General features: G+C 43.6%; 1 protein-coding gene across 1 annotated transcript in view; it reads right to left on the minus strand.

Annotated features, from left to right (window-relative positions):
- Window positions 1-23,981, minus strand: part of LOC143172258 (uncharacterized) — a 37,581-nt gene extending 13,600 nt beyond the window's left edge. Inside the window, exons 1-3 of the mRNA XM_076361481.1 lie at window positions 23,958-23,981; window positions 23,682-23,825; window positions 16,828-17,934 (exon numbers count right to left, since the gene is read on the minus strand). Of these exons, the coding sequence (XP_076217596.1) occupies window positions 16,828-17,934; window positions 23,682-23,825; window positions 23,958-23,981 (1,275 nt within the window). The remainder of the gene's footprint in view (window positions 1-16,827; window positions 17,935-23,681; window positions 23,826-23,957) is intronic.
- Between the last annotated feature and the right edge of the window lie 3,757 nt (window positions 23,982-27,738).

Genomic DNA, 27,738 nt, shown 5'->3' on the forward strand with positions numbered 1-27,738 from the left:
AACTCCAACACAAAAAGGAAGCCTACAGAGGGTGGAAGCAAGGACAGGTAGCCTGCAAGGAATACAGAGAAATTGTCCGAGCAGCCAGGGATCAGGTTAGGAAAGCTAAAGCCCTGATAGAATTAAATCTGGCCAGGGACGTCAAGGGCAACAAGAAAAGATTCTATAGGTACGTCGGGGATAAAAGGAAGACGAGGGAAAATGTGGGCCCTCTCCGGAACGAAACGGGAGACCTGGTTACCCGGGACATGGAGAAGGCGGAGGTACTCAATGACTTTTTTGCCTCGGTCTTCACCGGCAAGTGCTCGAGCCTCACCGCCCAAGCCGCAGAAGGCAAAGGCGAATGGGAGAATGAAGAGCCGCCCACTGTGGGAGAACATCAGGTTCGAGACCATCTCAGGCACCTGAAGGTGCACAAGTCCATGGGACCCGATGAGATCCTCCCGCGGGTCCTGAAGGAACTGGCGGATGAAGTTGCTAAGCCACTATCCATCGTATTTGTGAAGTCGTGGCAGTCCGGTGAAGCTCCCACTGACTGGAAAAGGGGAAACATAACCCCCATTTTTAAGAAGGGAAAAAAGGAAGACCCGGGGAGCTACAGGCCAGTCAGTCTCACGTCTGTGCCTGGGAAGATCACGGAACAGATCCTCCTGGAAGCTATGCTAAGGCCCATGGAGGACAGGGAGGTGATTCGAGACAGCCAGCATGGCTTCACCAAGGGCAAGTCCTGCCTGACCAACCTAGTGGCCTTCTATGATGGAGTGACTACATCAGTGGACACGGGAAGGGCTACAGATGTCGTCTATCTGGACCTCTGTAAGGCCTTTGACACGGTCCCCCACAACATCCTTCTCTCTAAACTGGAGAGGTATGGATTTGATGGGTGGACTGTCCGGTGGGTGAGGAATTGGTTAGATGGTCGCATCCAGGGGGTAGTGGTCAACAGCTCAACGTCCAGATGGAGGTTGGTGACGAGTGGCGTCCCGCAGGGGTCTGTATTGGGACCGGTACTGTTTAATATCTTCATCAATGCCATAGACAGTGGGATCGAGTGCACCCTCAGCAAGTTTGCAGATGACACCAAGCTGAGTGGTGCGGTCGACACGCCAGAGGGACGGGATGCCATCCAGAGGGACCTGGACAAGCTGGAGAAGTGGGCCCGTGTGAACCTCGTGAGGTTTAACAAGGCCAAGTGCAAGATCCTGCTCCTGGGTCAGGGAAACCCCCGGTATCAATACAGGCTGGGGGATGAAGGGATTGAGAGCAGCCCTGCCGAGAAGGACTTGGGGGTACTGGTGGATGAGAAGCTGGACATGAGCCAGCAATGTGCGCTCGCAGCCCAGAAGGCCAAGCGTATCCTGGGCTGCATCAAAAGAAGCGTGGCCAGCAGGTCGAGGAAGGGGATTCTGCCCCTCTACTCTGCTCTGGGGAGACCCCACCTGGAGTACTGCATCCAGCTCTGGAGCCCTCAGCATAAGAAAGACACGGACCTGTTGGAGCGGGTCCAGAGGAGGGCCACGAAAATGATCAGGGGGATGGAACCCCTCTCCTCTGAAGAAAGGCTGAGAGAGTTGGGGTTGTTCAGCCTGGAGAAGAGAAGGCTTTGGGGAGACCTTATTGCAGCCTATCAGTACTTAAAGGGGGCTTATAAAAAAGATAGCGGCAAACTTTTTAGCAGGGTCTGTTGCGACAGGACAAGGGGGAATGGCTTTAAACTAAAGGGGGTTAGATTTAGACTAGATATAAGGAAGAAATTCTTTACTGTGAGGGTGGTGAAACACTGGCACAGGTTGCCCAGAGAGGTGGTGGATGCCCCATCCCTGGAAACATTCAAGGTCAGGTTGGACGGGGCTCTGAGCAACCTGACCTAGTTGAAGATGTCCCTGCCCACGGCAGGGGGGTTGGACTAGATGACCTTTAGAGGTCCCTTCCAACCCAAACTATTCTATGATTCTATGGTTCTATGATCTCTGGAAGCAAGGTCAGGCTTCGCAGGAAGATTACAGAGCTGTCGTTCATATATGCAGGGAGAAGACACAAAAGGCCAAAGCTCAACTAGAGTTGAAAATTGCCAGTGTTGTGTCAGACAACAAGAAAGGCTTTTTTAAGTACGTTAATAGCGAGAGGACGTCTAAAGAAAACATTAGATTGATACTTGATGAAGATGGTTACCCGACTAATAGGGATGAAGAAAAAGTGGAGGCATTCAATGCTTTTTTTGCCTCAGTCTTTAATAATACTGATAGACTTTGGTCTGCCCGGTCCCCTGAGTCAGAGGACCATGAGTGTGGGAACAGTGACTTTCCCTTTCTGGACACTGAAATTGTAAGGGACCAGTTGTATCAGCTGAATGTTCACAAGTCCATGGGGCCTGATGGGATTCATCCCAGAGTACTGAAGGAGCTAGCAGATGTTATGGCAGGACCCTTCTCGATCATCTACCTTGGGAGTCTGGGGAGGTCCCTGCTGACTGGAAGCTAGCCAGTTGTGGTGGGTTAACCCTGGCTGGACACCAGGTGCCCACCAAAGCTGCTCTATTACTCCCGCTCCTCAACTGGACAGGGGAGAGAAAATATAACAAAAGGCTCATGGGTCGAGATAATGACAGGGAGACATCACTCACCAATTACCATCATGGGCAAAACAGACTCCACTTGGGGAAATTAGTTTAATTTATTACCAATCAAATCAGAGTAGGGTAATGAGAAATAAAATCTAAATCTTAAAACACCTTCCCCCCACCTCTCCCTTCTTCCCGGGCACAATTTCACTCCTGATTTTCTCTACCTCCTCCACCCCCAGCGGCGCAGGGGGATGGGAAACAGGGGGTGCGGTCAGTCCATCACATGTTGTCTCTGCTGCTCCTTCCTCCTCTGGGGGAGGACTCCTCACCCTCTTCCCCTGCTCCAGCACGGGGTCCCTCACACAGGAGACAGTCCTCCATGAACTTCTCCAACATGAGTCCTTCCCACAAGCTACAGTTCTTCATGAACTGTTCCAGCATGGGTCCTTTCCATGGGGTGCAGTCCTTCAGGAACAGACTGCTCCAGCATGGGTCCCCCACGGGGTCACAAGTCCTGCCAGCAAACCTGCTCCAGCGTGGGCTTCCCATGGGGTCACAGCCTCCTTTGGGCATATCCACCTGCTCCAGCATGGGGTCCTCCACGGGCTGCAGGTGGATATCTGCTCCACGGTTAACCTCCACGGGCTGCAGGGGGACAACCTGCTTCACTGTGGTCTTCACCACGGGCTGCAGGGGAGTCCCTGCTCCAGTGCCTGGAGCACCTCCTCCTCCTCTTTCTTCACTGACCTTGGTGAGTTGTTTCTCTCACATATTCTCACTCCTCTCCTCCGGCTGCTGTTGTTGTGCAGCAGGTTTTTTTACCCCTTCTTAAATATGTTATCACAGAGGCGCTACCACCGTCACCGATTGGCTCATCTTTGGCCAGCGACAGGTCCAACTTGGAGCCAGCTGGCGTTGGCTCTATCGGACAGAAGCCACCCCTGTAGACCCCCGCTACCAAAACCTTGCCACGCAAACCCAGTACACCAATGTTATTCCAATTTGCAAGAAGGGCGTGAGGGAAGACACAGGAAACTACAGACCTGTCAGTCTAACCTCAGTACCTGGAAAAATTATGGAGAAGATCATACTGGGTGCTATTGAAAGGCATTTAAAGAACAATGCAATCATCAGGCACAGTCAACATGGGTTCATGAAGGGAAAGTCCTGCCTAACTAATTTGATCTCCTTCTATGATAAGGTCACCCGCCTAGTGGATGAAGGGAAGGCGGTAGATGTAGTTTTTTCTGGATTTTAGTAAGGCTTTTGATGCTGTCCCTCACAGCATCCTTCTGGACAAGTCGTCCAACTGTGGGATGAGAAAATTCACAGTGTGCTGGGTGAAGAACTAGTTGAACGGCAGGGCTCAAAGGGTTGCGGTGCATGGGGCTACATCTGGCTGGCAACCGGTCACCAGTGGTGTTCCTCAGGGCTCAATTCTAGGGCCAGTTCTGTTCAATCTTTTTATCAATGATCTGGATGCAGGAGTTGAATGCACTATTAGCAAGTTTGCTGATGATACCAAACTGGGAGGTGCTGATGACTGTCTCGAGTGACGAGAGGCCTTGCAGAGGGATTGTTGTGGTTTAACCCAGCAGGCAGCTAAACACCACACAGCCATTCACTCACTCCCTCCCAGTGGGATGGGGGAGAGAATCGGAAAAAGGTAAAACTCATGGGTTGAGATAAAGACAATTTAATAGGACAGAAAAGGAAGGGAAAATAATAATAATGATAAAAGAATATACAAAACAAGTGATGCACAATGCAATTGCTCACCACCTGCTGACTGATGCCCAGCCAGTTCCTGAGCAGTGGCCGCGCCCCCCCCGGCCAACCTCCCCAGTTTTTTGTTCAGCATGACGTCATGTGGTATGGAATATCCCTTTGGCCTGTTTGGGTCAGCTGTCCTGGCTATGCCCCCTCCCAGCTTCTTGTGCACTGCCAGCCTCCTCGCTGGCAGGGTAGTATGAGAAGCTGAAAAGTCCTTGACTTAGTGTAAGCACTGCTCAGCAACAACTAAAACATCGGTGTGTTATCAACATTATTCTCGTCCTAATACCAAAACACAGCCCTGTACCAGCTACTAGGAAGGAAATTAACTCTATCCCAGCTGAAACCAGGACAGCGATCTAGATAGATTGGAGCACTGGGCAATCATCAATGGCATGAAATTTAACAAGTCCAAATGCTGGATTCTGCACTTGGGATGGAGTAATGCTGGGCACAAGTATAGATTGGGAGAGGAGTGGCTGGAGAGCAGCCCTGCAGAAAGGGATCTGGGGGTGCTGGTCGACAGCAGGCTCAACGTGAGTCAGCCGTGTGCCCTGGCAGCCAAGAGGGCAAACTGCATCCTGGGGTGCATCAAACACAGCATAACCAGCCAGTCAAAGAGGTGATTATCCCACTGTATTCAGCATTGGTGCGGCCTCACCTTGAGTACTGTGTGCAGTTCTGGGCCCCACAATTTAAGAAGGATGTGAAGGTCCTTGAATGCATCCAGAGGAGGGCAACAAGGCTGATGAAAGGGCTGGAAGGCATGTCCTATGAGGAGCAGCTAAGGACTCTGGGTTTGTCTAGTTTGGAGAAAAGGAGGCTGAGGGGTGACCTCATTGCTCTCTACAGCTTCCTGAGGAGGGGAAGTGGAGAGGGAGGTGCTGATCTCTTCTCCCTGGTATCCAGTGATAGGACACATGGGAATGGTTCAAAGCTGCACCAGGGGAAGTTCAGACTGGACATTAGGAAGCATTTCTTTACCGAGAGGGTGGTCAAACACTGGAACAGGCTTCCTAGGGAGGTGGTCGATGCCCCAAGCCTGTCAGTGTTTAAGAGGCATTTGGACAATGCCCTTAATAACATGCTTTAACTTTTGGTCAGCCCTGAAGTGGTTGGACAGTTGGACTAGATGATCATTGTAGGTCCCTTCCAACTGAACTATTCTATTCTATTCTATTCTATTCTATTCTATTCTATTCTATGTTTAGTTTTCTTATAAATGACACTTCTTGCTGTCAGTATGTTTTTATTCAGATTTTGTCAGAGATCAGCCATATTTATTCAAGCCTTAAGTAAATATGTGGCCAAATTTTTTTTGGCATAATGCATGTATTTAACAGCTCCAGGAATGCTGCATGCTGCTAAACTGCAGCAGCACTGATGTATAACAGGTGTTTCATTTTTGGTATCTTCCACTCCCAATTAGCATCCGAGACACTGACTGTTTATATCTGAAAAGCACCTTTGCCAAAGTGTAATTACTTTTAATGACTTATGCAAGTAATAAGAACAATTACTAATTCCCTCTTCCATTTAATCGTTCTTGTCCTTTTTGTTGCAGACATGTTGGACCTTACTGCTAGAACAGGATGCATGCCAGGAAACTGCACTACCCAGTCTGAGTGGCTTAAAAAAAATACTTGCCTGGCTTAACTTTACATGGTTAATTGCAACTAATTAAACACAAAAATGAGGGCAGTGTTCTGCTAATTGTACAAAAAAGTTGAATATATACTAGCATGTTTGGTACTGTGGAAACCGTTCTGCCCCTGTGGGTACTATGTAAGAAAAGGAAATCTCTACCTCAGATTTTGAGGTCATCTACAGTGGCATCCAAGCCATTTACTATCCTATAATAGCTTTTCTTAGGAACATTTCCACCCTCATTTTAACAGCTGTAACTGCATAGGCATGTTACTAATGTTTGTGCTGCCATGGCAGCTATACCTATACCTGTGTGGCACTGATGTAGGGTAAGGCTCTGCAGTGGAGAAAGTCATATCTACCTTGAGTTAGTTAATGTGCTATAACTCATTTTGCCTAAAGCAAACACAAGGCAGCATGCATTTTAATTTGTATTGCTAATCAGAGCATATCCCCAGGCTCTTCTCCAGGCTTAACTCAAGCTGCTAACTCTAGTTAAGTGTTGCAATGCCTTTGAGTCAGCTAATCTGAATTAGAACCTCATGTCCAGGTGGTGGAGATGCACTTTTGTGTGACATAGCACAAAAAACCATGACACCCAGTGTGTGGGAGCACTTCCTGCTCTGGAGTGGTGCTGCCTGTGCTCTCCTGGGCCCTAGCCAAACTGTTTCTCAAAACACACTTCTCTGCTGCCCTCTGCCCTTCCACAACAGGGAGCTCCTAAACTGACGCTGAAGCTGGAGATAAATCACAGGAGGAAGGGCTCTTCCCAAGGCTGTCTCCTGAGCAGGTCTTTCTGTCCTTTGAGCTCAGGCCTTGGAGGTAGGGCTGACTTTGCAGGTCCCCAGTTGCCTACAGACACCAGAGTTTTGTGAAACCTGTTGCGGAGCAAGGTTATAAACTGCAGCAGCTGAGAAGGAGGAGGGTTGGAGGCTGGAGGTTGGAAACCGCTTCCCAGGAAAGTCTCGGTCTTGGTTGGAGAGGGAAGGGTTGGGAAGTGGGGGCCATGCCTCACAAGTGAATTAAGTGGTTCTTAGTGGTTGTGTGTGGAAAAACCCATCTGTTGAGGGGGAAAGACTGCTGAAGTTTTTAGAAGGGGATTTATGGCAGAAGTGAGATACCCTGGATGCTCTGGAAGAGAGAGCACTGCAGCATCTGGTTTAGGAGACCCAGAATGGTATTACCAGCATATTTTAAAGCCTGGGTAAGAAGACTGATTGTTCTGTTCCAGGTTTTGTCTGGTTTAGCAAGCCTGAGCTTTTTGTCCTTTTTGACTGAAATTTGCATTGGGAAATAGACCTGTAAAGGGGAAAGTCTGGCTAGCCTTTTGAAAAAAAGAGAGGAAAGGAATTAAACATTAATTATTCAGTAGCTAGAAAGGATTCAAAAGAAGAGTATTATTATGCTTCCTTTTTCCAGCTTATGTAACTTTGACTAATGGAAATCTTTCCTCTTCCTCTCTCTTGTGACTTATGTTGTGTCCTGCCCAGAAGACGGGAGAAGTTGCGCCCCTGGTCTGCCAGCACTTGGCGGTACTTTATGTGGGAAGCCTCCTTTAGGAGACCCTGTCACCACAGAGTGCTGCTCCTGTACTAATGGTGTTTTACTGAATGTATATGTGACTTCATAGATCACCAAATATAGGTAACAAATGACTTTGAGATGGGCTGGATTTAAACTAATAATCTTGAGGTTAAAATACCAATTTATCCGTAACCAGTTATCAAACATATAACCTATTGACCTGGTTTCGGCAGGGATAGAGTTAATTTCCTTTCTAGTAGCTGGTACAGTGATTTGGATTTAGGATGAGAACAAAGTTGATAACGCACCGATGTTTTAGTTGTTGCTAGGTAATGCTTACACTAGCCAAGGACTTTTTAGTTTCCCATGTTCTACCGACTGAGAAGGCTGGAGGTGCACAAGAAGCTGGGAGAGGGCACAGCCAAACTGGCCAAAGGGACATTCCATACCATGTGATGTCATGCACAGTACATAAACTGGGGAAAGCTGGCCGGGGGGGGCCGCTGCTCGGGGCCTGGCTGGGCATCGGTCGGCGGGTGGTGAGCAGTTGTATTGTGCATCACCTGCTTTGTGTATTATTATTATTATTATTATCATATTATTATTATCATTTTATTTCAATTATTAAACTGTTTTTATCTCAACCCACGAGTTTTTCTAACTTGTGCTCTTCCAATTCTCTCCCCCATCCCACCGGGTGGGGGGGAGTGAGCGAGCGGCTGCGTGGTGCTTAGTTGCCGACTGAGGTTAAACCACGACAGTCCTTTTTGGCGCCCAACGTGGGGCTCGAAGGGTTGAGATAATAACAGGTTAACCGGAGTGTATTAAAGAACTTATATCTGTTAGTAGTTGTGGGTCACAATGTTGGTTTCTCTGTTCTCGATATTGATTTGTATAATCTGCATCGCGCTCTTTTTCCTGCTGTACATGTTAAAGATTGGTGTTGGGTTTTGCAGTTTGCTGTGGTCTGCAGTGAATAGTAATGTCTCGCTTGTGAGGTTTGTTTTTAGAACATTGACCTTGACGTTAGTGTGGTATGTAAACTTCGCAATGAAGCCGTTACTGTACCATGGATACCATTTCGTGGAGACAACTAGCAATTGCAGTAACTTTTCTGAGAGTTTTTTTACGGAGGAAATACAGAATGGCAGTGTCACTACCTTCTTCTATGATGTTTCCTCCTTCATTACAGTAATTTTTCAGTATTTTGAACATCCTTGGGTAGTTAAGATACTTCTATTAATACTTCTTGGGAATACTGTTTCGGTTTTGTCTAAAGTTGGTAAGCAATTTAAGAATATCATCCAGAGATCTGCCCCAAGGCTGAATAATTACAAGTGGCAGGGTGTGTGGGACAAGATGGGCAAGTACCTAGGCCAATGGGCACCCCCAGTGTTTTGGAACTTCACCCCTGAGCAAGTGCAGAATCCTGAAAAGTTAGTAGAATATTTGGACAAAGTATGCTGTCACCCTGGCAACTCCAGAGAGATGCAGATCATTGCAACGTGCTGGGGCCTGGCCCATGCCTACCGAGCCCTGTTCAACACCATTCAGTGCCCTCAAAGGGAAGGGAAGGTCTCTGGCTCTGACAGTAAAACGACACGCACTGCGGCCAGTCAGACCCGGGCAACGCGCCCAGCGGCCACTCCGACCCCAGCGACAGGCCGTGCAGCCACTCAGACCCCAGCAACATGCACTGCAGCTACTCAGACGCCGGCAATAGGCCCTGCGGCCACTCAAACCCGGGCAACACGCACTACGGCCACTCAGACCCCGGCGACATGCACTGCGGCCACTCCAACCCTGGCGACATGCACTGAGGCCACTCAAATCCGCCAAGGCAAGCGCCACGTGCTTACAATGGTGGAGGCAACCACCGGATGGCTGGAAACATATCCCGTGCCCCATGCCACCACCCGGAACACTATCCTGGGCCTTGAAAAGCAAGTCCTATGGCGACATGGCACCCCAGAAAGAATTGAGTCAGACAACGGGACTCATTTCCGAAACAACCTCATAGACACCTGGGCCAAAGAGCACGGCATTGAGTGGGTGTATCACATCCCTTATCATGCACCAGCCTCTGGGAAAATTGAACGATACAATGGACTGTTAAAGACTACACTGAGAGCAATGGGTGGCGGGACGTTCAAACATTGGGATACGCATTTAGCAAAGGCCACCTGGTTAGTCAACACTCGGGGATCTGCCAATCGAGCAGGCCCTGCCCAGTCAGAACTTTTACGTACTGTAGATGGGAATAAAGTCCCTGTAGTGCACATAAAAAATATGCTGGGGAAGACAGTCTGGGTTATTCCTGCCTCAGGCAGAGGCAGACCCATCCGTGGGATTCCTTTTGCTCAAGGACCTGGGTGCACTTGGTGGATAATGCGGAAGGATGGGGAAGTCCGATGTGTACCTCAAGGGGATTTGATTTTGGGTGAGAATAGCCAATGATCTGAATTATGTGATGTTAAGTACTAATTATAGTTATAATAGTTATACTAATATTACACAGATATACTAATAATACTAATAATATTATATGCCATACTAATGTTATTACAATAAGAATCACCCAGACTAATGAAGAATAACTTCAGTGAAACCAAGCAAAGCACAGTGATGATGGTACCAGAACTGACTTCAACATGAAACAATCCAACACCACATACCATCTCCATTTTTCCTGCCCTGGAAGATTATTATGACAGATGGAGCCCGAAGTCATGGACTAAATGAACTCACCGAACATTTTAGAGGGATGGCCCACAGACGAAGGGAATGATATCTCTGTGTGTGTGTGTGTGTATATATATATATATAAAAAAGGGGTGGTGATTAATGAAAATGTACTGGAAAATATGAGACTTGAGCATGACGCAGATGGTATAGAATAAGGGGTGGATATTGTCCTGGTTTCGGCAGGGATAGAGTTAATTTCTTTTCTAGTAGCTGGTACAGTGTTTTGGATTTAGGATGAGAACAAAGTTGATAACGCACCGATGTTTTAGTTGTTGCTAGGTAATGCTTACACTAGCCAAGGACTTTTCAGCTTCCCATGCTCTACCGACTGAGAAGGCTGGAGGTGCCCAAGAAGCTGGGAGGGGGCACAGCCAAACTGGCCAAAGGGACATTCCATACCATGTGACGTCATGCTCAGTACATAAACTGGGGAAAGCTGGCCGGGGGGGCCGCTGCTCGGGGACTGGCTGGGCATCGGTCGGCGGGTGGTGAGCAATTGTACTGTGCATCACTTGCTTTGTGTATTATTATTATTATTATCATATTATTATTATCATTTTATTTCAATTATTAAACTGTTTTTATCTCAACCCACGACTTTTTCTAACTTGTGCTCTTCCAATTCTCTCCCCCATCCCACCGGGTGGGGGGGGAGTGAACGAGCGGCTGCGTGGTGCTTAGTTGCCGACTGAAATTAAACCACGACACATGGAGAAGGGTATCCAGTACCTGAGAGAATTAGCCGTGCTGTAGGTGATTTATGGTGACCTGAACAATGAACAACGAACAACGAACAACTATCCAAAGATCCAGACGAAGTCAAGTGCACACGACCCATGTGGCGGAAGTTTATAAGGAGCTCACCATCGTCATATGCCAACTCATTGGCAGTGATGACCTGGAAAGACGGAGAGGAACAAACAGTGGATGAATTGGCTAGTCAACTCCAGCAATATGAGGAAAGTCTTTCTTCCTCCCTCGTCTCGGCTGTGGAGAAACTGTCCGAAAAACTGTCCCGGGAGATCCAGCAACTCAGAGAGGATAGGTCCTACTCCTCACCTGTACGGACCAGTATCTCGGCTATTAGGAGTCAGCGTTCTTTTGCTCAAGAGAGAGAATATAAAGGGTACACACCACGGGGCACCCTATGGTTTTACCTGCGTGACCATGGAGAGGACATGAGGAAGTGGGATGGAAAACCTACTGCAGCCCTAGAGGCACTGGTACGTGAATTGCAAGGGAAAACAATCACAGAAAGAGGTTCTTCCAGGAAAATTGCTGCTCCAGTTTCCAGCGGGCAGTTCCCCAGACAGAGTAGAAGGGCTGATCTTACTCCTACTCTTACACGACACCTATCTGTAATTATAATTTACCTTTAAGAGCCAAACAGGTTATTTCTTTTCATTAAACAAGGGAGCAGATATTTTATTAGTTGTTAAGACTAATAAAGATAAAATATTTAAGTGCCCTATTTCAGTCAGAACAACTGATGGAAGTAGGAAGCTCACAATTTTCACCCTAAATACCTAGCAAATTCCATAAGATATTTCAGGCAAACCCCCTTTCACTTTATCAATTCCCTTTATGCAATTATATTAATCTATTTATTTTAACTTGAGTATTTATTTTGGTAGCCATTTTTATATGCCTCTGTACCTTTATATAAAATTTTAGAAGACTAACAGGTTCAAATTTAAACACCTTAAAAAGGTTAAGGGGCAGTATTATTGTACAGTGTCACACACCTTAGTGTAGCACTTAGGCAAATTATCAGATGATATATAAAAGACAACTTTTTATTTTCAAGTTAGCTTTCTACCTGGCAAAGGTGGTGTTGGTGGGGGAAACACTCTTTTTGTTCAGTTTTGTATTCCCATAATTTGAAAAAAAATTGATCACAAAGTACTTGTGAAACTAAATGAGTGGAATAAAAGTATCCATGGCATGAGCTTTGTGAACACCGTGCACTTATAGTTTTGTTCAGTTTGGCCCAGGCATTTTAGCATAATTTTGAGGAAAAGTACATGTATGGAGGCAAAAAGGGCTTTTACACACATTGTCTGTGAAAGCTTTAATCTCATTTATAAATAGCTTTCCCAATGAATTAATTATACAGTACATGGATTTAAACCAATTTCAATGGATGTTCGCTAATGCAATAGACTGTAATATTCCAAAGTAACCATTGAATCAGTAGCCTGTGAACTAACAAGGATTTACACAGTAGTTGGTTATGGTTCCTTAGGAGCTGTTAAGAACTTCTAAACATTTTGTTATTGAAATGAGTATACATAGAGTGACAAAGAAATCCCTGCCAACTCTAATGGGAATAAACCATGAGTCAGCAATGGTGTTTAAGAACATGCTCAGCCTTAAGCAAGTATTGCTTTTAAATTGTCTTCAGTAGGATGACTTCTAGGTAAATCTTCATTTGTGTTAATCTTTGTGTGGTTTGGCTCATGTACAGTATAGTACAATGCAATGCATGAAAGAGTACATGAAATGCAAATGAATGCTATTCATACCCTTCCTTTAATCTTTGATAAGTAACTTGGGCAAGAAAATCTCTGTACCCTAAGTGCAATGACCTAGATTGTGCCCTGTCGCTCTGTGGAAGTGGATCTCTGCATGGAAATAATCCTTTTTTTTTAAATTTAAATAGGATTTTAGTCACAGCTACAGCACTACTACTCTTGTCTTCTCCCTTTGTCTTGCTTGCTTTCCCTCTTTTGCATATCCCCATGGAGATCTCTGTGTGGCATCTGGCAAGGCTAATGGTGAAGTTAGCTGCTGAAAGCAGCTATGCCGACAGATATCTGTGACATGTAAGTAGTATAGGTACCACTAATATACAAAATAAGAAGTGACAGGTGCCCTGCCCCCAGCTTCCTCAGGAAGTCCCGCTCCCCTGCAGGCAGTCACATATACCATTTGCCCTGGGTTTCACTCCCTCTTCCAGTCACACGGTCTGTTGTGATTGGCTGGCAGGACCACCCACCCTTTCCAGGTTTCCTGGAAGTACATCAGACCAGAAAGTCCTGTCCCCCTACATGCACAGGGGGTCACCTTTTTGTTTCAGCTGTCATTTTATGGCAAGGAGCTGCCATTTTGTTAAACATCATAACCCACATGTTCTCATACTGCTCTGTGATTAGCTGACAGCCATTTCTTAATGCCATCATACCCACGTGTTCTCAGGTGGCCCTGTGATTGGCTGATAGGAAAAGCCACCCCAAACTTTTTACCCCAGAAAGATGTCAAAGCAGAAAGCCCCCCTCCCTATGCAGGGACCCACATGTTCTTTCAGCCACCATTTTATGGCAGATAGCTGCCATTTTCGACAATGTCATGCCCCATGTGTTTTCATACTGCCCTGTAATTGGCTGGCAGGACTAGATGCCCTTACCAGTTTACCCAGAAGTATGTCAAAAAAGGAAGCCCGATCTCACTACACACAAGGAGGTCGCCACTTTTGACAACATCATTCCCCATCATTCTCCTACTGCTTTCTGATTGGCTGGTTGCCATTTTTGACACCATCATAGCCATGTGTTCTCAGATCTCCCTCTGATAGGCTGCCCGCTTCCTTTGGACCAGGGAGTGCTCAGATGTAAAAATATATACATTTATATAAAAAATATACAATATATACATATAAAGAAATATATATATAAAGAAATGTACAAATATGTATAAATATATATTATTTATTTATACAGATACAATATTTTATATATATATACTTATATGTGTGTGTGTATACACACATATATATATACAAATTTTAAAAGATGTAGAAATTAAATATATATCCATTATTAAGCATTGGAACAGGCTGCCCAGGGAACTGGTTGAGTGATCATCCCTGGAGGTATCTAAAAGACGTGTAGACGTGGCACTTAGGGACATGGTTTAGTGGTGGACTTGGTAGTATTAGGTTAACAGTTGGACTCGATGATCTTAAGGGTCTTTTCCAACCTAAATGATTCTATGAAAAGCATAGGTATAAAATGGATAAAACATTCTTTAATAAGAGATAGCAGAATGAATAATTTAAGTTTAAATGTGAATAGAAAGGAATTTTTTAAAACGTAAAAGGCAAGTTAGGCTTCCCCCACTTTACAAGTCTGCAGAACAAGCCCTGACATGTCTGAGGTGGGGGAAGGCAATTCAAGAGGGTGGAGGAGGGCTAAAAGCGGGTGTTACGGTAAATCAGCAGATGAAGAACTCTCTACGACTCAATTTGGAGTTTTAGAAAGCAGGCATTCTTTATTGCGGCACCGGGTGCAAGGTGGAATTTCCACAAATCAAGCACAACTAGGGCTAGATCACCGTTACATTTATACACAAAAATTACAAGGTAGTACACTCCCAGTTACAATGATTAGTTAGTGATTTACATAAACTTATAATATCGGTTATGTCATTCTCTTCTGTTACTACACTTGTGCGGGGGAAGGGTCTTCACCTGGGCAAGGGTCTTCTTGACCTGTGGGTATGTCTTTTAATATTATAATGAAGGCAGTTCCCTTCAGGACACCTTAAAAGTAGGTTTTGTTGCCAAGTTGGCCAGCTAGATATCTACCTTGCCAGGTTGTCAAATAACTCATCCCATATACAATAGAACCTAGGGGCTCTGGTTATGGTCTAGAGAGTCCAGAGAATAGGGAATAGGGACTTCAAGCAACACAGCCTCAAGTAATAAGTAACACAGCAACCTATACATAACGCTACCATAGGGGCTAACTTATTGGAATCAAAATGTTCTTATAGTTGATTATTTCACAACCTAAAGATTCAGTAAAACTTAAGATCATCTTCAACATTTCCCCCCTTTGAAAGTTTTGAAAATCATTTCAATACTTTCATTTTAATATCTATTTTAGCGATGTGATAATCACTACATTTCAGTGATCTTAGTGGGAATCTTTGAAATTGTATTTGGTTCATTCTGTTGTCTGGCCACTGCTTGGATGATCATTCGATTAAATGCCATCTTACTGTTTGCCTTTTTAAACAATAGTAAATCAAAATAATTGTTAAAAGATTATCAACAAGACTAATGCAGTGCTAATCAGTGATTTTATCCATGAACTCAAATTCCATCCTAGTCCCTTGAAGATTTTCATCTCCTCAGGATTAAGGTTTGGAATTTGAGTAGAATTACATCCCAATTTTAATAAATTTCTGTGTTTTATTAATTCCCCAGCTGGTTCAAATTTCACTAGAAAATTGGTTCCCACTAACATCCAAACCAATATCCATTCCCATTTCTGAAAAGAATACACAAAATTAGACATATTTTAGAGTCAATTTTGAGGTCTTATCTTCCTTATTGACAATTTTCCATGATGGTGGGGCTTTCTTCACCCTGGTGTAGTGTATCCACGCTTCTGATTCAGCTTTCTTGATGGTGGTGAAGGTAGTCAACTGTACTTGGAAAGGTCCTCTCCAACGTTCCTGAAGGGGTTCAGAAGTCCATGTTTTCACATAAACATAGTCTCCTGGTTGGAAATCATGTACTGGATTCTCCAAAGACAGAGGCCTGTTCCAAACAACTACACTCCGAAGCGCAGTTAAAGTTTTTCCTAGGGAAAGTAGATAGTTATATATATCTTGTTTTCTTTTATATGTACATTCAAATTTGGTTCTGGAGATTCATATGGTTTTCCGTATAACAACTCATACAGACTAATTAAAGTTCCACTCTTAGGTTGAACCCGAATTCGCAAAAGAGCCAATGGGAGTGCCTGAGGCCATTTCAAATTAGTTTCCTGACATATTTTACTAATCTGTCTTTTCAGTGTTTGATTCATTCTTTCTACTTTACCACTGGATTGTGGTCTCCAGGGTGTATGCAAATTCCAAGTAATTCCCAACATTTTACTAACGCCCTGCACCATTTCTGCAACAAATGTGGACCTCTATCTGAAGATATTCTGATCGGTACTCCAAATCTCGGGATAATTTCCTGGAATAGCCACTTAATGACTTCTTTTGCTTGGTTGGTCCAACAGGGAAAGGCTTCTGGCCATCCTGTAAAAGTATTAACCCCCACCAAAATGTACCGATACCCATTTTGGCGAGGTAATTCTGAAAAATCGATTTGCCAATTATCTCCTGGTTCTATTCCCGATTTCAGTATTCCCATTTGAACCTTTTTCTTTACAACTGGGTTGTTTTTCAAACATATCTCACATTTTGCAGTTATCATTTTAGCCTTTTCTAGCATTTTTTACTGATACTATTTGTTTCCTTAAAAGTGCCACCAATGCTTCTGCTCCCCAATGGCATTCCTTATGTTTTGTCTGTATTATTTCCCTCATTGCTAGTGGTGGGACTACTACTTGGCCTTGTGATGTTATCCACCATCCTGCCAGATTCTTTTTTTTTGCATCTAACAACTTACCTAATTTCTCATCTTCCTCTGAATACTTAGGTTTCTCCCTTGGTAGAGCAATGGTCTTAATATGGATCAATGCCATTTGAAAGGCATCTCTCTTTGCAATTCTCCTAGCTGTCTTATCTGCCAATTTGTTTCCTATAATTTCTTTTGTATTTCCCAATTGATGTGCTTTACAGTGCATGATTGCCACCTTAATCAGTTTTTGGACTGCTTGTATCAATTTTAAGATTTCTTCTTGATATTTGATACTCGTCCCCTGTGAGGATAATAATCCTCTTTCTTTCCACAGGACTCCATGAACATGTACCACGCCAAAGGCATATTTTGAATCAGTCCAAATGTTCACTTTCTTCCCCTCACTTAACTCCAATGCCCTCGTCAAGGCTATCAATTCTGCCTTTTGGGCTGATGTTGTGCGGGGTAAAGAATTTGCTTCTACAACACAATTCTCAGTAGTCACCGCATATCCTGCATATCGGATCCCATCCTCCACAAAGCTGCTACCATCCGTGTATAATTCCCAATCAGGATCCTCTAGCGGTCTATCATTTAAGTCTTCTCGACTGGAATAGACATGTTCAATGGTCACCAAACAGTCATGTTCTATCTGCCCTTCTTCCTGCACGGAGTTCAAAAAGTCTGCGGGGTTAATTAAGTTAGTAGTTTTCAAAATGACATCATCCTGCTCTGTCAAAATCACTTGGTATTTCATCCTTCTGCTAGGGGATAACCAATGGCCCCCTTTTTGTTCCAAAACAGTGATTACCATGTGTGGTACATATACTGTTATTGTCCTTCCCAAAGTTAATTTCCGGGCTTCTTGTATTAACATCACTGTAGCAGCGACTGCTCGGAGACATGTAGGCCATTCTTTACTTACAGTGCCCAGTTGTTTGGAGAAATACCCAACCGGTCTTTTCCAGCTTCCCATTTTCTGAGTCAGCACCCCGAGGGCAAGAGGTTGCCTTTCATGAACAAATAACTGAAAATCTTTGGTTAGATCTGGAAGTCCCAATGCTGGTGCAGTCATTAAAGCCTGTTTTAAGTTCAGAAAGGCTTTTTGCTGTTCTGGGCCCCACACAAATGGTACAACCTTTTGGGCCTCATAAAGTGGTTTTGCTATCAGACCGTAATTCATTATCCAAAGGCGACACCATCCAGCCATTCCCAGAAATGCTCTTAATTCATGAACATTTTTCGGTTTGGGGATACTACAAATTGCTTCCTTACGGTCTGTTCCCAACTGTCGTTGCCCTTTCGAAATCTCAAAGCCCAGCTATATTACAGTTTGGCTCGCTATCTGAGCCTTGTTCCTAGACACTTTGTACCCATTCAGTCCAAGAAAGTTTAAAAGGTCTATTGTTACCTTGATGCAGGTCAGTCTTTCTTCTGTAGCAATCAAGATGTCATCCACGTATTGTAGAAGCAAATGTGCAGGTTTAGGTTCTGTATCACTTTGCTTCCACTGTTCCAGATCTTTCGCCAACTGATTACCGAAGATCGTTGGACTATTCTTGGATCCTTGCAGCAGTCTTGTCCATGTTAATTGTGTCTTTTGTCCTGTTTGTGGATTTTCCCACTCAAAGGCAAATAACTTTTGGCTTTCCTTCTCCAGAGGTATACAAAAGAAAGCATCCTTTAAATCAAGCACTGTAAACCACTGATCAACCTCTCTTAATGCTGTTAAAAAAAAAATATATGGATTTACAAGTGCAGGATTTAACTATTTGATTTATAGCCCTTAAATCCTGAACTAATCTATATTCACCTGAAGGTTTGGGGTTTTTTTTATTGGTAAAATTGGGATAGTATATTCCAACTCACATTCTTCAAGAATTCCAAACTTAAAAAATTTATCAATCAATTTCTTGATTCTTTGTCTAACCTCTGGCTTAATTAGATATTGCTTGATTCTCACTGGTTTTGCCTGTTCTTTTAATTCTATTTTTACAGGTTGTGCTGTTTTTGAGTTACCATCAATATTTCCCATCTTTGATTCTGGTATTTTTAAAAGAATTTCTCCTTCTTCAAACACTATTTGCGCATTTAATTTGGACAATATTTCCAAATTTCAAATCTAGGGGTTGAAGGAATGGCCTGTTTTCCTGCTTCCCAGTCGCTCCAATTATATTAGCCATTTTATTTCCCAATTTCCCTTTGCAAGTGTTCAAAACAGAATATGTTGCACCTGTATCTACTAAAAATTCAACTTTATCATCTCCCAGCTTAATTATAACCATTATAACTTTCCATGCTACTTCGAGCATTTTATTTAAATTTCTGGAATCCTCTCCCTCCAACTTTTGGAGTTTCCTTTTTTATATTGGGTGCCGATTTTCCTATTAAAAAAAACAAAGCCAATTGTTGTTGTTCTGCCTGTTTCCAATTTTAAATCAGTATATTTTCTAGCAGTTTCCTTTAATTTTTCTAAGAACACAGGTTTATTTTTGTCTTGTTTTACTTCATATAATTTAGACCAATTCAGAGGTCTTGGCATTGCATGCTTTATTCCATACAGTATAACCACTACTTCTTCGATCTCCTCCCCCATTCCACTACTATCCCATTCTGTTTCAACACTTCTTTCCCTTATACGTGAGGGAGGGAAATTCCGTCCCTCCTGCGGGGGTGCTACTTCTAGTTCTAACTCCATTTCATCCTCTTTTGGTACTGTACACCTAATGCACCTCTTTCCAATATCACAAGCCATATCACAAGCCGAACAACAACTCTTTTGCTTTCTTATTCTCTGAAGTTAACGCCATTACCGAAGTATCTCGACTAATTAACTTACATTCATTCTGCCAATCCACTCGCTGCCTCAAATAAAAGCATTCCATTTGCCTTCTCTTCTACAGAACAACATTAACTGCAAAACAGTATTATAACTCAAAGTTCCGTTCTTTGGCCACTTTTCCTGATCCTCCAAAACATACAAAGGCCACCAATGGTTACAACACTCAATCATCTGGCTCTTGCGCAAATCATCATGTAAATCACCCCAATGCACTAACAAACATCCCAACAGTGAGGTTTTTGGTATCTTTTCATCCATTGCTAAATTCCCAGCACTCTTACTCTTAAACAGTTTTACAAATCCTGATGTCATCCGAACAAAATATTCAAAGGTAACAGGTAGAGTTCAAAGGTAACAGGTAGAGTTTCCAAACAGGGATTCCAACCCCTCCAAATTCCAAATGGGGATTCCAACCCCTCCAAATTCCAAACGGGGATTCCAACCCCTCCAAATGTCCAACCCAGCAATAGCTTTCGCTTATGACTTACGGGCAGACGCCTAGGCTTCCAACTGCCAAACAGGTACCCTTTTAGCCCCAACCCTGCGTAGCTTTCGCTGCGCCTTACAGGCAGGCTTATGGGGTCTCCATCCCCGCCAAATGGGGACTATAACCCCCTTCCCAAACGGGGGACTCCAACCCCCTTCCCGGGTTCCAACTTAAACTTTCCAAAAGAATGCCTTAATACTCACAATGTTCTTTGCTCAGGGGCTCTTCAGTCCAGGGATCGGAAAATCCTCTCCGAGAATCCCTCGGTGCCGGCTGAGGTTCCCCGATCCCAGGATCCATCGAGGCTCAAGAGCAGTGTCCCATCTGGGTCACCAAAAATGTTACCGTAAATCGGCAGATGAAGAACTCTCTAAGACTCAATTTGGAGTTTTAGAAAGCAGGCATTCTTTATTGCGGTGCCGGGTGCAAGGTGGAATTTCCACAAATCAAGCACAACTAGGGCTAGATCACCGTTACATTTATACTCAAAAATTATAAGGTAGTACACTCCCAGTTACAATGATTGGTTAGTGATTTACATATAATTATAATATCGGTTATGTCTTTCTCTTCTGTTACTACACTTGCGCGGGGGAAGGGTCTTCACCTGGGCAAGGGTCTTCTTGACCTGTGGGTGTGTTTTCTAGTATTATAATTGTCGTGGTTTAACCTCAGTCGGCAACTGAGCACCATGCAGCCACTCGCTCACTCCCCCCCGCACCCCGGTGGGATGGGGGAGAGAATTGGAAGAGCATAAGTGAGAAAAACTCGTGGGTTGAGATAAAAACAGTTTAATAATTGAAATAAAATGATAATAATAATAATATGATAATAATAATAATACACAAAGCAAGTGATGCACAGTACAATTGCTCACCACCCGCCGACCGATGCCCAGCCAGTCCCCGAGCAGCAGCCCCCCTGGCCAGCTTTCCCCAGTTTATGTACTGAGCATGACGTCACATGGTATGGAATGTCCCTTTGGCCAGTTTGGCTGTGCCCCCTCCCAGCTTCTTGTGCACCTCCAGCCTTCTCAGTCGGTAGAGCATGGAACACTAAAAAGTCCTTGGCTAGTGCAAGCATTACCTGGCAACAACTAAAACATCGGTGCATTATCAACTTTGTTCTCCTCCTAAATCCAAAACACAGCACTGTACCAGCTACTAGGAAGGAAATTAACTCTATCCCTGCGGAAACCAGAATGCAGTTTTACACGTGGTTCTTATACCTTTCAAGCGTTCAGATACAACATGATTTGACCAATCACTGCTTAAGACACACATACTACTAACTTGCTACAGTTACTTATCTATGATGCCAGATAATGGGAGGGTTTCACAGAGGTGTTAGAGGGGCTAGGATGCTTCGTTTTCCATGCTCTACCGACTGAGAAGGCTGGAGGTGCACAAGAAGCTGGGAGGGGGCACAGCCAGGACAGCTGACCCAAAGTGGCCAAAGGGCTATTCCATACCATGGGACGTCATGCTCAGTACATAAACTGGGGGAAAGCTGGCCGGGGGGGCCGCTGCTTGGGGACTGGCTGGGCATCGGTCATTGGGTGGTGAGCAAGTGCGTCGTGCATCGCTTGCTTTGTATATTCTTCAATTATTATTATTATTACTATTATTACTATTTTACTTTATTTCAAATATTAAACTGTTCTTATCTCAACCCACGAGTTTTCTCACTTTTGTTCTTCTGATTCTCCCCCCATCCCACGAGGGCGGAGGGAGAGTGAGCGAGCAGCTGTGTGGTGCTCAGTTGCCGGCTGAGATTAAACCACAACATTAGGGCACCTTATTGTCATTCCCATGTTAACTGCACAGTTGCAAGACAAGCAGAGCCAGCAATAACATTTACAGCTGTAGCTATGGTTACAGAATGTGTGACAAAGCTCACAAAAGTTCCTCAACTCATATACCTTCCTGACATCCTTAACACCATAGTAATGTTCATTGTGTAAAAGGAGAAAGCAGGTCTTGGGATATCTAAGACTGTTGTTTGGCTTAAAAATCCCCCAACACTTTTTCCTCTCAGATAGGAGGAGGATGCATATATTAACATGTAGCAGATCCTCAAACAAGGGGATGTCACTCAGCATGACCTTCCTGAGCACAGACCACCCCAGTTTGTCATGTAGCTCTTTTGCTCTGCTTAACAATTCTGCAACTGCCAGATCCCTCACTGCTGTAAGAGCTATGATATTCTCAGCAAAACAGATATTATTTTCACTGTTACTTAGATCAATTAAATAGTGCCACTTTTTGTCTATAATTTTGGAATGGGGGATAGACTGTTGGGTTCTGCATACCTCAACCCCAACAACTTTTCTAATATTGATAGCCAAGTAAAAAGTCTGATCAAAACACAGCGCGCTCTTACTTTGCAGGAGAGTACTGACCCAGTCTAAAAATTTCACAGTGTTCATGTTGCTTAAATAGTTAGAGAATATAATAAATCATGCATGCTGACAGCTTCAATACAGAGCTGAGTGTAATCATCAAGCAGTTGGCGTAAATGATCAAAAATTTGCTCTACATGGAAATAATTGTTTCATAAGCTTCATGTAGTGGTACCTGATCTAAATTAACAAATCTGTATTCCTCTATGTATGTCCTAGCCCTGAACCTCTGGATTGGCCATGCCCACTGACGAACATGCTCCATGGAAGCCGTGGGATGGTTTGCCCCTTCCTCTACCACCCTTGCTACATTTGAGGGTGGGGATAAAGCTGGGCTTTCAAATGCCCCCTCAGGACTTGGGAGTGCAGCAGGTGGGCCCCCCGGGAAAAATCCTCATTATGTTCAACAGCCTCTTGGTCTGCAGAGGGCTGCAGTAACTGGGAAGTCCCTTCCAGGGGGGTCATCTTCTACCCTTGTGGGACACATGTTCACTGATGCATCAGGTTCAGAAAAGGAGATTGCATTTAAACCGCTGTGGTCCCTGTAATCCCTTGCTAACAAGACAGTTGCAGTGACGCAAAATTCGTTTAGCTTTCCTAATTAGCAGTCTTTGTTGTAACCATTTTTTTCCTGTTTTCCTAGCCTGTGAGCAAAGGCCCCAGAACTAACAGCCCCACCAGCCCTTTTATCACCAACAACCTGCCTGCTACTCCTCTATGTCAGAAAATAATCAGTCTTTCAGCTCTGCAACACCTCCATTGCTCTTAGTGATCTACTTGCTCTTTCTGTGTGTGGTGGGTTGACCTTGGCCAGCTGCCAGACCACCACCCAGCCACTCTCTCACTCCCCCTCCTCAACAGGATGGGGGGAGAAAATAAGATGAAAAAATCTCATAGGTGGAGATAAAGGCAGTTTAACAAGAAAAGAAAAAGCTGCATGCACAAGCAAAGCAAAAAGAAGAATTCATTCACTATTTCCAATTGGCAAGCAGATATCCAGCTACTTTCTGGGAAGCAGGGCCTCAGCACGCATCACAGTTGCTTGGGAAGACAAATGCCATAACCATGAACATCCACCCTTCCTCCTCCTTTCTCTGAGTGTTTATTTCTGAGCGTGACATCATATGATATGGAATATCCCTTTGGTCAGTTTGGGTCAGCTGTCTTGGCTTTGTCCGCAGAAGAGAGAGAAAGCCTTGACACTGTGCAAGCACTGTTCAGCAGTAGCCAAAACATTGGTGTGTTATCAACACTGTTTTAGCCACAAATGCAAAGCACAGCATCATGCATGCTGCTATGAAGTTAACTTCATAACTTCATTGTAGCCAGACACAGTACACTGCAGTAGCTGTGATCTCTAAGAGCATAAGGCTGCAGTCTCTGTCCCAAAGCCTGCATCTTGCTGCTTTCGCAGTAATCATTGTCTAACAGGACAGTCTTGATTGCATGCTTGGTCTTCTGCCTCTTCTTTGCAGCATTGCCCTAAGGAAAAGAAAACACATAAAGCTCCAGCCTGCAGCCCATAATGGTCTTACAGGTAGCTGTAAGATCCCCCACAACTATGGGCAAAGGGAGCTCCCCCACTATCACCCTCCCTCTCTGTGTGGCACTTGCCTCGAAATCCAGTTTGCGGTTCATGCGCCCATTGGCTGGTTCTTCTTGTTTGTTTGGTGTTTTGAGGGATCCCCTTCAGGTCTTTTCCTTATTGTCCCCATGCACACGTTCTTCCGAAGTTGGCATTTTGTTCTGGTTTTCCATTTCTGCAGACAGTGTTGTCTGTGTCTTGCAGTATGGTGCAAAGCCCAAAGTCTGCCCCAGTAATACTGCATGGTCATTCTGTTGGGCCAGGCCCGGATGCAGGGGCCTCTCTGTGCAGCTCACAGGACTGGTCTCTTCTTTGCACGTGGCAGAGTTTGTGCAGGGGTCCCTTTGGTGAGCATCCTAGGAGGTGGTCCGTAGCCCTCGGGCATGTCCTGCCCTCCCTGCTTTTGGTGCCCTTCCACCCTATTGAAGGTCCTCCCCACCCCAGACATGTCAAGACTTGTTCTGCAGCCTGGTAAAGTTGGGGGGGGGGGGCACGCAAACTTGCCTTTTACTTTTGTTTAATTCCTTTCTATTCACATTTAAGCTTTAATTATTCATTCCATTCTCTTATTAAAGAATTTTTTATCTGTTTTATACCTATGTTTTTATGGCTATATATATTTTTCTATATATTTTTGAATGTGTATACATATACACATATAAAAAGTATATATATAAAATGGTGTATCTATGTATAAATAAATAATATATATTTATGCATATTTGTACACTCTTTTTTATATATATTTCTACATGTCTATATATTGTATATATTGTATATAAATGTATATATTTTTTAATCTGAGCCCTTCCTGGTCCAAAGGAAGCGGGTAGCCAATCAGAGGAAAATCTGAGAACACATAAGTATGACAGTGTCCAAAAATGGCTGTCAGCCAATCACAGAGCAGTATGAAAACACATGAGTCATGACATTGTCAAAAATGGTGGCTACCTGCCACAAAATGGTGGCTAAAAGAACATGGCGGTCCATGCCTATTTAGTGGGAGGGGGGTTTCCTGCTCTGACATCCTTCTGAGGTAAACTGGAAGGTCCTGTGAGCCAATCACAAAGCTACCTGAGAACACATGCATATGGCAGTGTCAAGAAATGGCTGTTAGCCAATCACAGAGCAGTATGAGAACATGTGGTTTATGACGTTTAACAAAAATGGCAGCGCTCTGCCATAAAATGGCAGCTGAAACAAAAAGGCGACTCCCTGTGCATGTAGGGGGAAGGGACTTCCTGGTTTGATGTACTTGATGGATTTACTTATCTTGGATAAAAGTACTCGCTTTCTCTCTCTCTCTCTGTCCTCTCCCCCCCCCCCCCCATAATCAATTTCTTTAAATATTGAAGGATAGACTTAAGAGTAAATGAGAACTTTTTTTTTAACAGAAAGGACACTTACAGTATATCGTTTTGTATTTATCATGCTTCAAAAATAGATTCACCCAAGGGAGGGTTTAGTGTACTTAAATCAGATATTTATAAGTAAATGTGCCAGAGAGGAAAAACTGCAGGGGCCCTTCTCCCCGCAGGGCTTCAACCAAACCCTTTTTTGACTATCCACAGGCTCCTTTCTTGTTATATTTTAATTTTCAGTCCTCCTTCATAACTTTCTGTTCTTCTCTTTTTCTGAGTGGGGCTGAAAAAGGATTTATTTTGTTGTTTTTTTCTTTTTTAGTCGTGATGTAAAACCTCCTTTTAACTGTATGCCATAATTACAAAATTGTGCTATTTACAGCCATTCTAAAAGCTTCTTGAATTTATGTCTATAAATTTATCCAGCAAATGCTACCTGAAATGTTTTTGCTGCTGGCAATTTCTTACCTCTCCATTACCTGTTCCCAGTTAAATATTAATGGTTATGCACCATGATGGACCAGCACTCTTGGTTTTAATGTCTAATAATGCATCAGTGTATAATGTTTCTGTGCTTCAGAAAAACATAGTATTTTTCATTTTCAATTCAATTTCTATTTTGAAAGCTCTTGCTTAATGCTATCTCAGCTAAACAGTTTTTGTTCCATGTTTTTATTTCTGCAGACCTAACACTCAAGTCTTTGGCTCCCCTGAAACACTTAATGAAACCACTAATGATGACAACAGGGGAAATATTGAATCCTAAAATGGGGCTTTGGCAAATACATCAAAGGACACCTCTGAAAACCCACAATATTTGGCTTAAGAATGCAACTGCTGGTAATTTTTCAGCTTACACTTCTGTTCTGAAGAAAAGAGCTCTTCAAGACCTTGTTTGCTTAAAAAAGGCAGTTTTCTTCTAAATAAATAAATCTTTTTGCTGTCAGAAACCCTTATACAGGATTTTCCCCTCTGAGCAAAGGATCTGACAGAGAATAGTATGGGTGAAAAGATCCCAGGTTAGCTGGAATTCCTATTTCTTTAGCATGGATCACCCTGCAGGTATATGTAGGTTCACCTGTACCAGTTTAGAATCCACTGGCTTCAGCAGGAACCTGCTCAGACTGAAAACATACCAGATCTGGAAATTTTATAGGATCAAAGGTTTGATTTGCAATTTTTATTATACCTAGCTTTACCATGTGACTGCAGACTCTAGAATCATTATTGACTAGTAGCAGGACAGCAGAAATTAATCTGTCAGTTTTCAATGGCATAGACTTACACAAATTTCTAGAATGGCAAGTTAAGTAAATATGTTAATATTAGCATAAATGTATCTTGAGAAAAAAATGGGGACTTAGTTTTACAAGAAGAATAATGGTGGATTTCTGGGTACCAAGGTCAATGAGGTCCTGCTGACCGTAGGTACTTCCTTTTGTGAGATACTTCTGGAGCCTAGAGACAACTATTAAGGGGTCATCAAGATACTGCAAGTATTTAGAGAGGGTAGGCAACTAGGAGGAAAGGCAATTTGGGGATAAGTCAGCGGAATGAAATTAAAGGGGCAAAACAAAGGGAAAAAGAGAAAGAGAGAAAACTTCCTAACAGTGCGATCTGCTTGGCTATAGAATGGTTGGCTATAAGACCTGTGAGCTAAAACTAGGTGCCACAGATTATTAATAGAAGTACTGTATGGAATAATGCTGCATATGCATAGCAAGCATATATGCCTATGGCCTTTTCCTTCTTTAATGCTATTATTCTGTGATTATGGTTATTTTCATTGGTACCTACAGAGGGAGGTATGTGGGGGGTCTTTGCACCCTGCACATAGCCAAAAATTTTCAGGCTGAAGCCAAGAAGTATGTATTTCGGAAAAAAGAGGCAACTTCCCCTCCCTTGTCTAACCCAGTTAACTTGCCAACACACATTCAGTCAAAGATAGATCATTTAGAGAATCTGATACCAGCAAACAAACACCAGACAGAAGTGTTCTTTTCCTTACAAATTTAACTGAAGCTGAAGCTGCTACTGAAAAAAAATTATAGCATTAGGAAGTTAAGGAAGCTGACCAAAAAAAAAATTCCCCCTATTTGTTGAAGATGATCTTAAGTTTTACTGAATCTTTAGGTTGTGAAATAATCAACTATAAGAACATTTTGATTCCAATAAGTTAGCCCCTATGGTAGCGTTATGTATAGGTTGCTGTGTTACTTATTACTTGAGGCTGTGTTGCTTGAAGTCCCTATTCCCTATTCTCTGGACTCTCTAGACCATAACCAGAGCCCCTAGGTTCTATTGTATATGGGATGAGTTATTTGACAACCTGGCAAGGTAGATATCTAGCTGGCCAACTTGGCAACAAAACCTACTTTTAAGGTGTCCTGAAGGGAACTGCCTTCATTATAATATTAAAAGACATACCCACAGGTCAAGAAGACCCTTG

Source organism: Aptenodytes patagonicus, chromosome W (assembly GCF_965638725.1).
Source record: "Aptenodytes patagonicus chromosome W, bAptPat1.pri.cur, whole genome shotgun sequence".
Classification (NCBI taxonomy): domain Eukaryota; kingdom Metazoa; phylum Chordata; class Aves; order Sphenisciformes; family Spheniscidae; genus Aptenodytes; species Aptenodytes patagonicus.